Raw genomic sequence first — 18,758 nt, 5'->3', positions numbered from 1 at the left:
AATTTTCAGTAATATTCTTATTTCTTTAGGCCTATATATTGTATCGAGTATTTGAAATACAAATGTATTTTGAGTATTTGAAATACAAATGTATTTTGGTTAATTTTTTTTAAGTATTTTGTATTTGTATTTCAAATACAATTATTTGAAGTATTTTGTATTTGTATTTGAAATACTTCGATGTCAGTATTTTGCCCAGCCGTGCATGTACATAATTTATTTGTTGGATTTCCCCATATAAATCACTGATGTGTGGCGTGTATAGAGAAATCGTATTCACATTTCACTGCTCTTCAATATTTCCTGTTAATTTTTTATCGGTGTGACAAAATATCGGTGTAATTCATGAATATTGTGCTTACTTATTGACATAAAATATCAGTGAACAAAATCACCGATAAAAGTCACAGATATTTAATTGTCACAGATACTTGAAAATTTCGTTTAAGCTCATCTCTAGCAACGTCAGCTTTTTCTTACTTTTATCTCTCATGCGCCAAGCAGGCGTGTGCATAGGGTTGCCAGGGTGAACTATCGCCATATCCGGAGATTTACGATGTTTACGAAATTAATTAATAATAATATTATCATTGTAATTATTCTTATTATTGTTGTTATTATTATTATTATTATACTTATCATAATTATTATTACTATTATTAATATTATTATTATTATATTTGATTTTGTATTGCAACTTAAAGGATCGGTTAAAAATTTAACAATGTCGGATTTGATTTGACGGATAAATTAATATTTGAAATAATAATAATAATAATAATAATAATAATAATAATAATAATAATAATAAAAAAAGACGTTTTCAACAAGTTCCTTAATTTTAATGCCAGATTTGCAAACTTTATGAATTTATATCTCCGTCAAATAAAATTCAATCACGGTAAATTTTTTGGCATGGCATAGAAAAATGTGCTCTCTTAAATGCATATTAGTTAATTTTTTCAGAGCCTCACATAAAAAGTTGTAAAATTGTTACAAATTTAGCAATAATTAAATCTTTATTGTATTAAGAATAGACGTAGGTCTACCTTAAAATTTGTATATCTTAAAGCTCCTTGTTTTCTAAGGCAATTTTGTAGCATCCCTGACAGCTTACACTCAAGTTAATTTTAGTACAAATTTCTGCTTTCACTAGTTCTGTTGGCATTCTGTTTCTTTCATCTGTCCACAAACCATTCATAATACTAATCTCCCATTCCTCATGCGCCTTAGTTACTGGAGTTGCTAACACATGTGTATTATTATTAACATATTAGCGGCCATAGCTTTTTCGAAAAAGATACCCAAAGTTTGCAACATTGACTTTTATCTTTGTCTTGCATCAGTGTCATTATCACTGCCTTTAAAATTGAACATTCATTGTAGAGTTCATTTCCGTTCAATTCGAAAGTAATTTGCAAATTCTTTGTCATTAAATGAGAACAGTAGTGCACTAGATAGGTCAGATATAATTGATAATGTTATTATCACTAAAGCCGTACCACTTGGCTAGATATAATGTTACTTAAATTAAGTCCATTTTGTGCAAAAAATGATATAATTTTATTTTAAATGTTCTCAGTACTCTCATTACTGTCTTCATAGAAGTCTATAATATCGCTATGTTTTCCATGTTTTGCAGAAAAATGTATCACCATTAGCAGAAAATGCTTCTTGTGACCTTTATTTGACGCATCTTAACCAAATGAAAATTTAGGTATTTTTTAAGTCATTCAGAAGCTCTTCCTGTGAGAATTGTAAAAGAACGCTTGTAACTAGGGCTTCACTTTTAGTTCGCGCACAACTTAATTCTTCGCTACTGAAGAGTCGGTGAAAACACGAGAGTAAAGCTTATTACCACAATCTTGTGAATTGCAGGAGTGGTGATGTTTTACACCATGAAATGTTAAAGCCAACTCAGTTGCTGTAACTTTATCATGTTCAACTGAATATCATGGGGGCATAAATTCCTACTTTGTACTCTGTAACGTTCTTTGTGCGTCTCTGATTCCAAATGCTTTAACGCCATCATACTTTACTGTAAATGAAACATTGCACACTTTACACCTCCAAGAAAGCTCATCCTTTCCTTTTGCTAGCCAGTCCTTGTACTTATCATTTGTCAATCATTCATCACGAGAAGAATTAAAGTATCTTTTTGTCGGATTCATACTAAAAAAAAAAAAAAAAACTCGCATAAATTCGCGCACTTTGCATAACAGACTGCACTGGACTATAAAGCTGTAAAAACGACTTGTAATCGTGTGAAAGATCAAGGAAGTGAATATTGAGTTTTAAATTTTGTATGTATTTATTTACACTGCAAGTGGGCAAGCACCCGGTGGCAGTGGTATATACAATATTAACAATACACAGTTAAAATGATAAGCAATACACAATAAAATTTACAACACATATACAATTTTATACTAATAACTTCAAATTGTATAAATAACTTCAAATTGTAGCTAATAACTTCAAATTGTACTAATAACTTCAAATTGTAATTTGAAATTGTTCCATTGTTAAGCATTCAGGTTTCGTTGAAATACTGCTACAAAACTTTATTAAGGGCAAAAGTTAATTGAAAATAGTTGATTGAAGTCATAGTTCTGAAATATATTGTCTTCATATCAAAATTATCTGTTTAATGTTATATTACGTCATTTTTCATCGTTGGTGATTGTTGGCATAGTGTGAGAGACTGGTATCTGATTGGTGAAAAGAGAAGCGCGCTAAAACATCAACACTACCAAAGACGCTCACTGTTAAAGTTATATGCTTGCATCATTGTAAGCCTGACACAGATGATCACTTTTAAAGTTATTTGGTGGACAGTAAATTTCTGCTACAACATTGCTAATTATTAACATTTCAAACGCAATTTCCCAGGACAAAGGTTTCCTGTCAGTCGGAGATGGATTCATAAAACCGGGCACTCTGGGCGGCGTCCGGAGATCTGACAACCCTACGCGTGTGTGATTAGAACGTTCCACAGCCCTCTTGCTTTGAGAGCTCCGTGCTGACAGCGGAAAATCCATCATTTACCTGTATGTTAAAACAAACCAAACTTAGCATATGTGTCGAGAGTAAGACTAGCATATACGTAATATATCTCAGTAGTAGCCATGCTTTTTACCGCAACACGGAAAGCGTCATGAAGCTACCAATCTTATAAAACCGAAGATTTCCGTAGACGTGAATTCAGTCCAGTTGTCGCAAGATTGAAGAGTAGTTAGAAGCCGACGAAGGGAAGCCGGAGACATGGCGTCCACGACCGCCTACATTACCACTTTCGTCTTATGTAAGTCACGATATTTTATCTTATACCAATTGCTACTAGTCCCAGGAAATTTGTCATAAAGTTATAATGTGTTTATTATAACGTCACAATGTAATACGTATCACTTACTATTAGTTGTATGAAGTCATAACGTATATACCACAAAGTCTCGATGTATTTACCAGTTGTTGTTAGTACCACGAAGTCATAATGCATTCATTTTATCAACCTATATTATTGCCAGATTAGTTAAAGTTACAGTCACAAATCCGTTCGTTATACGAAATGCCAGAGAAATATCAGTGCTTAGAGCTCAGTGATCCGTGTATATTTCTAAAACGTAACAACTTAAATACATTGGATGTTTCAGAGGTTTGTAATTGGTAGGCCTACTACCTCACGAGATATTTCGACGGGCAGTACTATTATCAGTATTCAGCAATCCAAGCCGAATGACAACTAAGTCAACAAACGCCTATGTCGATGAATTTTGTTAATGATTTCATATTATTTTCTAAGTTTGTTTCATTAACTTGCATCTATATTATTACGATGTACCGAAATACATATGATATTTCCATGCAGAAATTCTGTGTCATCATATGATGAAGGATAGGTGGAGCGGAGAAAAATTCTCTCCTGCACCGGGATTTGAACCCGGGTCTTCAGCTAGTGCTGACGCTCTATCCACTGAGCCACACCGGATTCCCATTCCGATGCCGGATTGAATCCTCTCAGTTTAAGTTCCACCACCTCTTAGTTCCCTCTAGTGGTCAACCCTCATGCACTGCTTCACAGATGTGACAGTGGCACAATATCCAACACATTAACGTGCAGAGCTGCACTCTTTACGAATGACTGAGTGACCGGGATCCGACGGAATGGGTATCTGGTGTGGCTCAGTGGATAGAGCGTCAGTACGTGCAGTTGAAGACCCGGGTTCATATTCCAGTGCCGGAGAGAATTTTTTTCCGCTCCACCCATTCTTCATCATAATGATGACGCAGAATTTCTGCATGGAAATTTCATATGTACTTCGGTACATCGTAATAATATATGATATGCGAAAATAATCACCTAGTGATTTAAGACAGCGCTCATTCCGTCGGATCCCGGCCGCTCAGTCACTCGTAATGAGTGCACCTCTGCACGTTAATGTATTGGACATTGTGCCACTGTCACATCTGTGACGCAGTGCATGAGGGTTGGCCACTCCTAAAAGGTGGTGGAGCTTAAACTGAGAGGATTCAATCCGGCATCGGAATGGAAATCCGGTGTGGCTCAATGGATAGAGGGTCAGCACGTAGATCTGAAGACCCAGGTTCAAATCCCGGTGCCGGAGAGAATTTTCCTCTGCTCCACCCATCGTGCATCATATAACTGCATCTAAATATAACCAAGCTAACGCACTGAAGTTTTCATATTATTTCATTGTATAATTAACTGTATACGAATATAATCCAGTGAACATACTGAACCTTTTATATATCATTTTGTTTTCATTTAAACTCATGTAATTGTGTACACCCAGGATTCTCTTTCATTGCTCAAGTAATGTAACTGAATACAATATATCTAACTAGATCTGTTGGAGACTTGCAAATTATTTTTCTGTGTAATAATTTGATGACATATCGGTACCTAAATGTGTAACACATGTATTCGAGAAAGTTTTACAATATATTATAGCATAACCAGTGAAGTGAATTATTTGATTTCCTTAAACTAATATTCTTTGCGCCGACCTAACCTGTGATATTGTTCTTGTAAACGCAGTACCGATCTAAGATAATAACTCGACCATTACTTTCCTGATTATCTTCATTAAATAGTGGGTGCTCTAATAAGTAGAGTCACAGTAACTTAATGTCAGAACTTAAACGTAACATAATCGTGACCAGTAGCACCGGCCACAACAGTAATTTATGGGCATAGAGCTATTGGTTAGAAGTACAGAATCGCCTTGTGCTTCATGGAATCTAACAAGTGTACATATTACAATGCTGAGGGAAACTTATTCATGTTTTGTAATTAATGTCACAGGTAGGTTATACCAATAGTCTTATTTACCTACGATATTCAGCTTCAGAGATTCATTGCTCTAGCATGTGGAATACATGTAGTCATCCACCACGTAATAACAGTAGCTCTATCTAGTGGCGAACTGTGGAATTCTCATTTACAGTTACAAAAATTCAAACATTAAATTACATCCAACATCATTTTCCCCTTTGAAATTATCTTAACTTTACACGATTTCTCTCTACTTAATAATGTAGGTACCGAGGTTATACAGCATTTATGATTAATGTTGCTCCATCTAAGGTATTTCTGTGATATACAGAAAATAAATATTGAACAAATTTAATTTTTCTTTTGCAAAATTTATCCTTTTATTTTTGCATTCATGCTCTGTTTTTACAGATGAGCCTTTCCCGGTAGTACGTGCATCTACCGATTCAATAATTGTTGACTTACACTCACCAGGCAAATCACAGTGGCACACACCTTTTCTTCAGTGTCTTGTGAACAAAAACTCTTAATAACTGATGTACAGTTTGGTTTGTAACAGAATTCTTTTGATTTTGCAAAACTGATTTCCACTGTCGTGGTTCGTGAAATTAGTTGCATAGTGCAAAGTTTATTTAATCGTAAACGTGAAAAATTGTTCTTAGTTATTCATTGTTTATATGTGACAATGTTGAATACAATTATATTTTGATATAGCCTACATATTTAAGTTTGAACAGTTTACGTACAGTTCCGAGTTTTCTTAGGACCCACATTAAGATAGTACTAGGTGATACTGTGACGAATTTAAATTCTATAACGAATTGTGCCCGTAAAAAATTGATTGTAACGAACTAAACCTAAGAAAAAACATTTCCACATATATTGCTGGAATTGATTTGTGCCAGTGTAATGGAGTGCATAAATTTTAGATCAGAATTTCAGAAACATTTTAACATAATCCGTACTTGAATGTCTTTTGCCCAGTGTGCTCCTCTGCATTGTTGTTAATTGCCGACAAGGAAAAAACACATTTTACAAACATCACAATTCCAATAGTTTTTTGCCTGTATCTATGTGTTCATAACTAGTTACGTATCGGTATTACGCGCGCGCGCATTCACGCACATACACACACTGTATTTTAAAGGATAGTACATGTATGTATACATACTTAATTGAGAAGAGCTCTAGAAACAATTCTCAAGGATCGGATTTGAAATTCTCACTTGTGTGATTTTTGGAATGTATTTTTAAGTGTCCCGACTGAGAGAAAAATTTACCTCAATCATCGCAGTTGGATAACTTCTCGCTTGTCTCACCTGTGTGCTTGCGCAAATGTATTCTTAAGGATCCGGACTGCGAGAAACATTTACCACAAACATTGCATTCGAAAGGTTTCTCGCCGGTGTGCACCACAGTATGCCTTTTTAGACGTGAAGAAGAGGGAAAACACTTATGGCAGACTTCACACTTGAATGGTTTCTCGCCCGAATGCACGCGTTTATGCACTTGTAAATGATGCGACCTCGAAAAACACATTTCACAGATATCACACCTAAATCGCTTCTCACCTGTGTGCAATAGACCATGTGTTTTTAAACTTGAAGAAGAAGAGAAGCTCTTTTTGCAGACATCACACTTGAATGGCTTCTCCCGCGAGTGTACGCGTCCATGGTTCTTTAGATGATACAAGCGCGAAAAATACATTGAACAAGCATCACACTTGAATGGCTTCTCTCCAAAGTGCAAACGTGCATGGTTTTTTAAATTATCGGACCTTGAAAAGTACATTTCACATTCCTCGCACTTGAATGGTTTCTCGCCCGTATGTACGCGTGCATGCTTTACGAGATTAGAATACTTGGCGAAAGTCTTTTCACAGATGTCGCATTTCAATGGTTTTTCGCCTGTGTGTTTACGAGCATGTATACTTAGTAGTGAAGAACTTGAAAAACCATTTCCACATAAATCGCATTTCAATGGTTTCTCTTCTGCATGTTTGCGAGCATGTATATTTAGTTGTGGAGAACTCGTAAAACAGTTTTCATAAACCTCGAATTTGAAAGATTTCTCGGGTGTATGCAAATGTACATGGGTATTGAGATCTTCCAACTCGCAGAAACAGATGCCACAGTCATAGCACTTGAATGGTTTCGGCATCACATCTCCTTTGTGCAAGTCACAGGAGTCTTTCTGCAAAGAGGAAAATAACAGAGATGTCGCACCAGTAGCTGAAAAACTAGAGCACTCAGCTTTCAAATTGGAGATAAAAAAAACACAATATAAATTCACATAGAATATTTCGGAGAAAATTTAATTTCTTGCAACGGATATTCATGGAGTCCTGCTCTTTAGGCATTACAGTATTACAGCATTACTTAGTTTAAAAGTATTAGATTACACAAAACAGTATTGGTGAACTGTATATAATAGTTCTCTATTCCTCTGCAGGTTATAACAATGAGTACTGAGATCCTCAAGTACTTACTTTTAATCGTGCATATCATCAAGTAGTAAATCAGTGTGCAAGTTTTTTGCACGCGGAAAACTTATTGTTACACAGATCGATAATAATGATTATCCAACATCAATATTCTACACCACAAATCCCATTATACCTTAAACCTAAAGTTCGGCTTGGAAATCACATAGTGGTATTATACTAATAGAGCAACATACCAAGTGAAGATCATGTTGTAACCGATGGCGAAACAGAAGTAAGATAATTACAATCTATGATGAAAAATAAGTGGAACAGAGAAAAATTCTCTCTGGCACCGGGATTTGAACCCGGGTTTTCAGCTCTACGTGCTGATCTTCTATCCACTAAGCCATACCGGATTGAATGGTAACATCCTGATATCGTTTCAGGTTAATTTTTTTAGCGTGTCCAGTTAAATTTGAAAAAAAAAAAAAAAAAGAAAAAAAAACACAAATAAATAAAAAACATCCCATTGTTACTGTGATAAAAATGTTAGTTTTCCCTGAATCACAAGTGAGCAGAATGAAGAATATTAAGCTCTCTGCGCTGGATGATTTTTTCCCTAGAAAAAGAAAGCACCTCCCATAGCTGACCTACCTCTCTCCACTTCCTGGTATAATTTTTGTTTTTTATTTGTTTTTACATTCATTTTGCAAACTTCATGCAAATTAAAGATAGTTTTTAATTAAAAAGCAACAAAGGAAAAAAAAAGAAGCTAAATGACTGTCAGAAAGAACACTGTAAGTAAATTTTTTTAGGAAATTATTAAAACATAATACTACGTCACCCCAAAAGTTTTGACTTCGATAATATTGCATGACTGATTCAGAAGTGCGAGAGCATTCATACAAAGTGACCATGTGAACTCACTTTCGTCACACTTCTGAAAAAATCTATTACCTGGGTTACAGCAGGTTTGAGCATAAAATTTTCCCCTGAAGTTTGAACATTGTGGAAATTTTCCTGACTTTTTAACAATTAGAACGACATTCATGACTTTCCATGACCAAATATAACTTTCCTGACGTCTCCCAAATCACTGGGTTTTCAGAATGTGGTACTTTGAATTTTATACATGTACTGGTAAACTATTAATACTATTTAGAGAGCCTGAATTTTTCTCTATGAGTTTCGAAAGATAAAATTACGAACTGAATCTAGTTCATACAATTCACATATGACTACTACTGTAGAGAAATGCGCAAAGAAAACATCCAGACTTATGGGAAAAGTTCTCTGCATAGAAGAGCTTGTGTTGATGTGAATTCTGCATTTTTACGTGATACTGTTTACATCTATCTTCATTCGATTAATTATATGCAGTCATTTAAATAACTATGACCACCACTAAAGTTGTAATGAATAAAATTCGACATCGAATACGTTCTATTAAACCATTTTCATTCATGTGCTACATAGACCAAATATATTCTTCCTCATACTGTTCCACAGCAAAATGCATGCAAACATGAAATTATGTGTACCTATATCCTTCAGCTACTGCTAATAATGTATTATAAAATTTAGAGCTAAATTAATGTCAAAAGCAGAGTCGGAAATATTAATAACCCTAATAACTTTATACTACAATGAAGTGTTAATTATAATGAGTTGTCCTTTTGTGATAAGAATCTTAGAAATAATAGTGGTGTTCAGACAACTCCCAATTACAAATCGATAATGTGTGGAGTGTGACATCGTATCATTTTATGGGGCAGAAACATGGACATTACAACGAAGTGAAGAGAAGCGACTAGAAGCATTTCAAATGTGGATATGGAGAAGAATGGAGCATGTGAAATGAATAGAGAGAATAAGAAATGAAGCTGTGCTGTAAAGAGTGAGTGAAGAAAGAATAATTGTGACACCGATCAGGAAGAGAAAAAAGAATTGGTTGAGTCAGTGGCTAAGACGAAACTGTCCATTGAAGGATGAAATGAAAGGAATGTTGAACAGAGAAGAGTTCGAGGCAGAAGAAGATATCTGATGATAGACGACATTAAGATATATGGATCACATACAGACTAAAGAGGAAGGCCGAAAATAGGAAAGACTAGAGAACAGGTACTGAGTTTGCAGTGAAAGACCTGTCCTTGGACAGAAAGCTCTGAATGAATGAATGAATGAATGAATGAATGAATGAATGAATGAATGAATGAATGAATGAATGAATGAATGAATGAACGAATGAATGTTATGGTATTGCATGTTGGAAGGAAATGGATCCGGTAACATTCAACACTCTGGTGACTGTACGCATGTTCACGAAATCGAAGTTACTGTTACTGCTTCTATAATAGCAAGTCCCAAAGAGATACCCAGACAAATATTCGCAGACACAGCTATGCCATACACAACTTGTCAACGTTACCTGAAACATGAAACTCTACTCTTACTGCATGCAATATGTTCAGGCATTATGTGATATGATTGTCCAGAAATCGATCACCACAGTTGGAACAGGAAAACATGGGCGTGGTGATACAGCACACTGGCGCAACTTCTAACTAAAGAAAGTAAATTCTCAAGAAAGATGCCACCCACTTCGGAGAGGGGGGGGGGAGCACAATGGTGCAACTTCTAATTCAGGAAAGTATATTCTCAAGAAAGATGCCACCCACTTTGGAGAGGGGGGGAATTTAGCGAAGAATGTCTATTCACAGTGATCCAAAAAATTTTTTGTTGTATTTCTATCAACAGCTGTTACTAACTAAATTGCGGGTGCTGATTTCAGACCTGAAGTGAGTTTTTTTTTCTGAAAACTCTGGTTTTTTGCAATCGACATATATCAAAATTTAAATTTTCATTTTTTCTCATTTATCTCATAGCGTATTTGCGGAGATATTTGATTAAACTGTCTTTAAATTAGCTGGGCAATAAAGATTACATTGCAATGTATTCTAAATTTCTTCAATAATACAAATATACAGTCATAAACTCTCTTAAAATTAGATTAATAAACATTAAATTGCAATATAATCCAAATTACTCCAGTAATACGAACTGAAACACATAGTCATAAACTCTCTTAAAATTAGTTGATTAATAAACATTAAATTGCAATATAGTCTAAATTTCTTCAGTGATACAAACGTAAACACATAAGTCATAAAACTGATTGCTGTATAACAAATTTGTTACTATGTCATTATATAGTAGAACACACTTCAGATTGCGCTTAGAACTGTCTACAAATAAACGCCAAAAATTTGCTCTGTATAATGTAACCCCTAATTCCCGTAGAAGACCTGAGACATTATGACAATAAACAAATTTATTCTTCTCTGTCAAATGAGTCATTCCATGTCAAATCGAACACCTACGAAACATGACAACTTAATATTTGCTCCAATTTTTTTTTATATATTCTACTGATGAAATTAAATAACCCATGTGTAATTTTTTCGGGCTGACACAATTATTTAGTCATTTATTAAATGTTATATTTTCCGTAAATTTGGATGCAACTTATTATGAAAATGGCTATACTGAAGATTCTATAAATCGTAGATATTTCGTATTGATATCATTTTAAAGTGCAATAATTGCAGTATTATATACTAATTTTTAGTGTTCAATCAAAATATAAAATGGGCCCCTTTTAGGGGGTTATATTTTTTTAAATACGTTTTCATATATAAGGGACTTACTTCTAAAAAGGGGAAAAAGTATCATTATATTCTTTGAAATGTTTTACGTAGAACTGCGTTGGTTTTAGAACTCTATTCGAATCAGAAGTCGCTGTGCAAATAATTTACTGATGGTGTGTTCGGGTCGGAAGGCTCGGATTGAGTGAGACCGCGCGCCGGAGCATACAGCTGCGACAGCAGCAGCGAGAGTGACTAATACATTATCAGTGGTGCGGTGTTACTTTACGTAAATAAACAGATAACCTCTAGTTCTAAAAGCACATAATGTCTCTTCAACACTTAGGAGTTTTCCTTTAATTTATCTAACAATAATCCCTAAGTCTTTCGAAGTAGGCATCGTGTTGTGTTGTGTGCATGTCAAATCAAACACCTGTATACGAAACGTGACCATTTAGTATTTGCTTAAATCTTCTAAAATATGTTGTGCAGATCAAAATAAGAGGTCTGTAATTTTTTCTGGGATCATACTTTAAAATTTTACTATTTATACTCTTTTAATTATATGACAAATTCATCCACGACGCAGTATGAAAATGCTCATTGTTAAGATTCTATGCAGCATAGACGTTGACTGTTGGTGCCATCTGAAATGGGAAGAAATGAACTATCATATTAATTCTTTTAAGTATAAGTTGAAATACGAATGGGGTTGTTTTAGAGGGTCACTTTTTAAACATAACTTAATATTTTTTTTATAACAGCTTACTTTAAAAACGCAAAAAATATACGTATAATCTATTATATTTTACATAGAACTACGTTGGTTTCAGATTGATTTCGAGTAAGAAATAACTTTAAAAATAAATGTCACCACGAAGATGAGTTTGGGATTTGTGCTGAGTGGCATTTTTTTTGCTACATCACATGCAAAAGGGCCTTGTGATGGCATTGGCGATACCGTTAAGCGGCTTGCTATGAAAGCTAGTCTTCAACCTGGTACAAATCCTATTGTAACACCAAGGAAACTGTATAATTGGGCTGAGAAAAACATTTCTAATATTGCTTTTAAATTTTTTACCATTAGTGAACACAAAAAACATAGCAATATTTTCTACTCAAGGTACCAACAAGCAAAAGTGGTGCGAGGTAGGTTACAACTTCATTCTTTTGTTCCACTGACAAAATCTCAGGCCATGATAAAGAACTATTCCCTTCAAGGTGAGAGCAAAGTGGTGGACATTAAACAGAATTGATATTGGTTGTAGTTGATTATTTTAAAAGTCCAGTGTTGTGTAAACTGTAGCTATTTTCACAAGTGTATATTTTACAAAAACAATATTTAAATACAGTACTGTGTTATGTAAATTACGTAAAAGAGTGATATTCTGACCGTGGAACAGTGTAAAGTGGTCATACGACTCTCATCCGGAGCCGCACCTGCACATCATCTTGCAATAGTACTTATGCAGCCTGCTACCTCAAGACGCGCAGCTTCGTGAGTCATTTAATTATTCTTGAACGGCTCGAAGTAGAGTTCTGATTTTTTTAAGGGCGGTTAAAATAATTTCAAGGTATTGAAGGATTTTTTTCTGTAATTTTGAAGTAAGTCGCTGCCATTAAAACATATTTTTATACATTTAAATGCTTTTTAAAACAAAGTTAACAAACTTATATTTCTATATTATTATGCGAAGAATAAAGTGTGTACTGTCACCTTCAAATTGAGACAAAGAGCAAATCTCTGTGATGATTATTAGTGGAGATAATCACGTTTAACAATAATGATGCGCGACCTATTTCAGAATCTTTGATAACACATATCTATTACAATAATCGATATAGACAACAATAATAAAACCCGTATTTATTTTTTCAATCCATAGAATGTGTAAAATTTGTTTTATGTAAATCGGAGACATGAAAGTCAATTCCAGGCTAAATTTGTGCGATTTGACGTGGAATGACTCAAATATGAAAGAAAAGCCTCCTCCCGTTTTCGGAAGTATGAAACTTTTGTGTTGGGCTCAGTAATCCTTTTTCTTGCAATATAGAGGCTAATGTTTGAGCTGCATGTTTGGAGAGATCCAAATCATGCACAAGGGCATTCAGCTCAGGCTGGTTAAACTTCTGAGTAGTTAAGGTCTCTTCAATACTAGAAGAATATTCGTCCTGTGTTATGCCTTCAGTCTCATCACTTGTCTCCGAATTTTTATCCTCATCTTCAGATGTAGTAAATCCTTTAACAGCTGGAACTGGTAGCTCATCATAATGCACAGTAGGTCGAATTGCTGAGGGGATACTGGGATATAAGATGTTGTGTCTGTTTTCTTGTCAGTACTCTTTGTGGGGCCCATTTCTTGTCTTAGTCCCCAATAGTAAGTCAGAAGTACACTTTATAAGCGCTCCTCACAAAGGATGTTATTTTACTCCTTTATCGAATAAGGGTGACGTATCCACAAATGTACTTAGCAGAAACTGTCTGGGTTGTTTATACATTGACATCTCCTTGCAGCCATGATCAGATGTGAAATAACAAAGGAAACAATATTCATTTCTAAACAATATTACCTTATTACCTGTCGATAATATAAACATAAACGGCTAGAATGCAAAAGTTCGAATTGCATGAAAACTAGAGCATGGAGAAAAAAACGGTTTTCAGATCTGAAATCAGCACGTCAAAAAAATCAGTAAAAAAAATCTCATGCAACTGACATTTCGAAAAGATTTGTTGGCCAATGTAATCTCAACTTGAAGATTGACTCGACTTTCTAAACAATTACCCTGAAATGTCCGGACCACACATTAACCCTAGATGGACCAAGGGAGGGTCAATTTATGGCCACACTTTTTTAGAACTATTGCTATTATAGTATAGAACATGTTCAGACCATGGTGTTCTCATTTTGTGTCAGAAATAGTATAAAGTTAATGATTCAATAAAGAAAATAAAGTGTTTTTGGTTGAAAACCGAATTATATGGACCAAATTTCGAAGAGGTCACAAAATAACCCTCCCTTGGTCCAACTTGTAACAATTTTTTTTATTCGAAATTATAAATACATGTTACAAAAAAAATGTAAATCCATGCCACTACAGCCCATGAAGAGCAAAGACCGACCAGCTGGCTGCTGGCCTCGCGTCCACATGCCGAAGCAGAGGTGCACGATTATCCAACCAGAACGGAGGTATCTTGTGGTTAGCACGATGATCCTCTCAGCCATTATAGCTGGTTTGAGGAACCGGATTTTAGCTACTTATCGTAGCTCCCCAAGTGCATCACGATGCTGGGCGGGCACCGGTCCATACACTGGCCGAAATTTGATGAGAAAATTTCTTCCCCCATGAGAACTCGAAGTAGCGCGCATTCTGTAACGCGAGTCCTAGGCAGGATGCCTTAGACCACGACGCCACGGCGCGGGACTATGTTACGACAATGAACTTATTATTCGTAACTCCAAACATATGTTGTAACAATGGACTTATTTGGAAACCAACATTATATTACGAGGTGCATCCATGAAGTAACATTCCTACTCGTCCCACAGCTAGCAAACCATATGTTGCGCGAAGCGACTGCGTGTACGTGATAGAGTAATCTCCTGGCATGGCGCTTGCGCTAGCGCAACTTCCCGAGTGCTCTCAGTAGCTTCGTTTCATTAGTTGAAGATGGACGCTCCTATTCCAGCTCCCGTTGCGTGTGAAGTGCGATCAGTGATAAAGTTTTTGAGTGCACTGGGCATAGCGCCGATTGAAATTTATTGTCAGCTGTGCCAGCTCATGAGCAAGAAGACGGTGCATCGCTGCTGTAGACAATTTTCAGCAGGACGCCAAAATGTGCAGGACGAGGAGCGCAGTGGGAGGCCAACCATCATCACAGACGACCTTGTGGAGCAATGCACCATCTGCTTGCCCATGATCTTGGGCCCATAGACCTGGCACAGCTGACGATAAATTTCAATCGGCGCTATGCCCTGTGCATTCAAATCTTTATCACTGATCGCACTGAACATGCGGCAGGAGCTGGAATAGGAGCGTCCATCTTCAACCAATGAAACGAAGCTACTGAGAGCACTCAGGAAGTTCCGCTAGAGCATGCGCCATGCCAGGACAGTACTCTATCACGTACACGCAGTAGCTTCGCGCAACATATTGTTTGCTAGCTGTGGGACGAGTGGGAAAGTTACTTTATGGACGCGCCTCGTATATTGTTGGAATTGCTGTATGGATTGAAAACTCATTTTATAAACAGTGTTATTCTGTCTCTGATCGTGGTATGATTTAGAAATATGAGCAGATAATTATATAATATGGAAAGTGAATCGGAAGCAGTTTCAGAGCATTACGAGGAAGAAAGTTATGATATTTTTGATGAGTGTCTTAGTGAAACTGAAGATGAAGTTCATAAAATTCAAGACCTGGACTGTGATTATGATAATGGTGATAATGATGGGTTTACTGATGAAGTTGCGTCTAAAAATTTGCAACACACAAACGAGGAAGCAGAGAGAAGGAGTGTCTAAGAAACAAGTCCAACTGAATCCCTCGCATTCATAGGTACTCTCATTTTGATGGGCGCAAATAACTACAACAACCTAGGTTACCATGACTTATGGTCCCAAGAGCTTGGAAGGTCAGTATACATAGCCAGCATGTGTTGGAACAGATTTCGTGATCTTCTAACTATCATCAGATTTGATGATAAGAACACAAGGCAGGTTGGAGATCTAATGACAAGAAAACAAACAGGCGGCGCTTTTATCTACAGGAACTGGAGTTACAACTAATCAAACCAAATGTGGAACATGGTGCTGCAAACATAATTGGACTGTAGAACAATATCATCATGTCAATGGAAGCCATCATCAAGAAGAAAACCACAAAAACAACACAGAATTAGCAGCAGCCATTAGGGAAATGGAGATGCCATACATGTACCAAATAGTTTTGCACCAAGAGTGAAAAACTAAATAAATTAGGAAAAACAACCATTGTTTGTGGAAAATGCAACTTCTATGTGTGTGGAAAACACAGTCAAAAGACAAACATACGCTGTGAGTGTGTGAATGAGGTGGATGAATCTGAATGAAGATGTGAATGATGCATAAGAATTTGTTCAAGCATTAACTTTCAATAATTAATTTAATTTGACAATTTTCAAGATGTAAAAAAAAAATATTTGTTTCTTAATATACATTATTTCTTAGTTAATTCACTCAATACAGAAATGACACTTACGCAAAAATTGTAAATACAACCATAAGGCTAAAATGTAATGGTGGACATTAATTAGCCCTCCCTTGGTCCATCGTGTTACTAAAAAAAGCTTGGTTCATCTAGGGTTAAAGGTATTATTAGCATCTTGATATGAATATCTTATGTAAACAATGGTGGACATGTTAAGTTCTAATGTGATCAAAATCCCAAACTATTAGAATACATTTACAGATTAGTGAAAAATAAATAGGAACAGTCCTGATGTTACAGCAATTGTATTTTATGTTTTCTGAAACGGATCATGTTATAGCTATATAAAAATAAAAGCCTCCAGACGTAACCACGAACAGCAAGATTATCTAGAAACCCAGTACATACTCAGCATTTAATAAAAATACAGCAAAGTAATCACAAGTTAAATGTCTGTCAATCTTATTATAGTAACAGGAATTGGATAAAGAGATTTGAAGATTGTAATTTAATTAACAAGTATCTAAATGATATTTTTTGTGTAAAGAAAATGGGAATTAATGGCAAGGGCCAGTAAAGTTTTAAAATATACATAATTGATCTTATCAGCACGAGATATGGGCGTCAAACAAGGTTTTGTTATGCATCCCATTATATTGCCGGCAACAGGCAGAGTACTGTAAATTAATTTTTAATTCATTGGCTTCTTAATTCCAATATACTAGGCATTAGAAAAATAATGGTAACATAATAATTACTGTTTCACACTAAATTTATTTAGGTTAATTTTGACATTACATACTTCAAATATGGATGGGTGGGTGAGTGGATGGATGGATGGATGGATGGATGGATGGATGGATGGATGGATGGATGGATGGATGGATGGATGGATGGATGGATGGATGGATGGATGGATGGATGGATGGATGGATGGATGGATGGATGGATGAATGAATGAATGAATGAATGAATGAATGAATGAATGAATGAATGAATGAATGAATGAATGAATTTGTCTTTAAGCAATATCCCTTTTGATGAGGTGGCACTTCATATTATTAGTACAGTGCCGTCTCCCCATTTTACAATGCCTCTCGTACAAGTCATTTAGGTCGTTACTTATTTTTAATTTATTACTGCAATTCTTCCACTAGTCTTTTCTTGTCTCTCATCAATTCTTCCACTACTTTACTCCTCACCCATTATTATACCAAAAATACTATTACTTCTCACTTCGTAGCTTCAGTCATTATTTATTCTGATCGTTCTGTTCCCTAGCATTCTTCTATTCTTCATAATCCTCTCCTTCGTAACAAAGCTCTTAAATTTTACTTATACTTACCTACATTTTTCTGAATTTTGCATTTGCTTCTGTTCTACTCTAAATGCTTCCTGTACTTATCTATCCCTCACGTCAATACCAAAACACTCCCAACACATTCCTAATATCTTCTCATATGTATCGATACTCTGTTCTCTATCTTATTTTCTATCCCGAAAAATAACAAGTTTTTTCTCCTCTTTTCCTCCTCAAATTGATCCCATTTGCTTTTCAGAATTTTGTTTTCCAGTTGAATTTCTTCCATCTTCTTCCTTAGCTCTGCCATGCTCTTCATTTCCATTATGTCTTGTTTCACTGTACTCCTCTCCATTTCACTATTACGCACACTTATTCACCGATTTAACACAGATCAACGCCTCTACTACATGTTACTATCCCCTGACTTGCACAAAGCGAACCGATTTCCTCTGGAACTTCCTTAAGACTACATATTTCAAATAGTCTTCTGTCAGTCAACAATGCGTTACCAAATTCTTGGAAGATGGCGGACTCCATCAGCAGCAATATTTCTGGATATCTCTCGCACTGATCGACCTGAAGTTTTTTGGATGTCAACTCTTGACTGAAAGTGAGTGCTTTCATCCATCCAACTTGCAATAGTTCAATATGGTAGGATTTCTCACTCATAGGCTTCTTGTAATGCTCTAAAGCACTGAGTTGGATGTTTTTCCCTTGCAACTTGGATTTTTATGAAGCACCTTTGTTCAGCTGTATTGTTTACTACAAATCAGAAATTGCCACTGTATTTACAAAATATGGGTACTTTGAGACCTTCAACATAGCAAATTTGTGAAACAATCGCTGCTCTATTACATAGTACAAGATTTTGATGGTCACTGCTAGAAGCACTGATTTACA

The 18,758-nt window shown here is 35.6% G+C and overlaps 1 protein-coding gene across 4 annotated transcripts in view; it reads right to left on the bottom strand.

The window, feature by feature from the left end:
- LOC138693276 (zinc finger protein 98-like) overlaps window positions 1-18,758 on the bottom strand; it is a 59,593-nt gene that overhangs the window by 18,578 nt on the left and 22,257 nt on the right. For 2 of the 4 annotated variants that reach the window (XM_069817128.1, XM_069817129.1), the window contains one exon: window positions 5,688-7,489. The exons of 1 other annotated variant lie outside the window; for it this stretch is intronic. In XM_069817128.1, coding sequence (XP_069673229.1) covers window positions 6,578-7,489 — 912 coding nt within the window. In that variant the 3' untranslated portion in view covers window positions 5,688-6,577. Of the gene's footprint in view, window positions 1-5,687; window positions 7,490-16,726; window positions 18,621-18,758 lie in introns of those variants that run through there. One more of the 4 variants, XM_069817131.1, reaches the window with a different exon arrangement.

The sequence above is a fragment of the Periplaneta americana genome, chromosome 17 (genome assembly GCF_040183065.1).
Source record: "Periplaneta americana isolate PAMFEO1 chromosome 17, P.americana_PAMFEO1_priV1, whole genome shotgun sequence".
Taxonomy (NCBI): domain Eukaryota; kingdom Metazoa; phylum Arthropoda; class Insecta; order Blattodea; family Blattidae; genus Periplaneta; species Periplaneta americana.
Note: the sequence above shows the minus strand (reverse complement) of the source record. Positions and strands in the feature narration are given on the sequence as shown.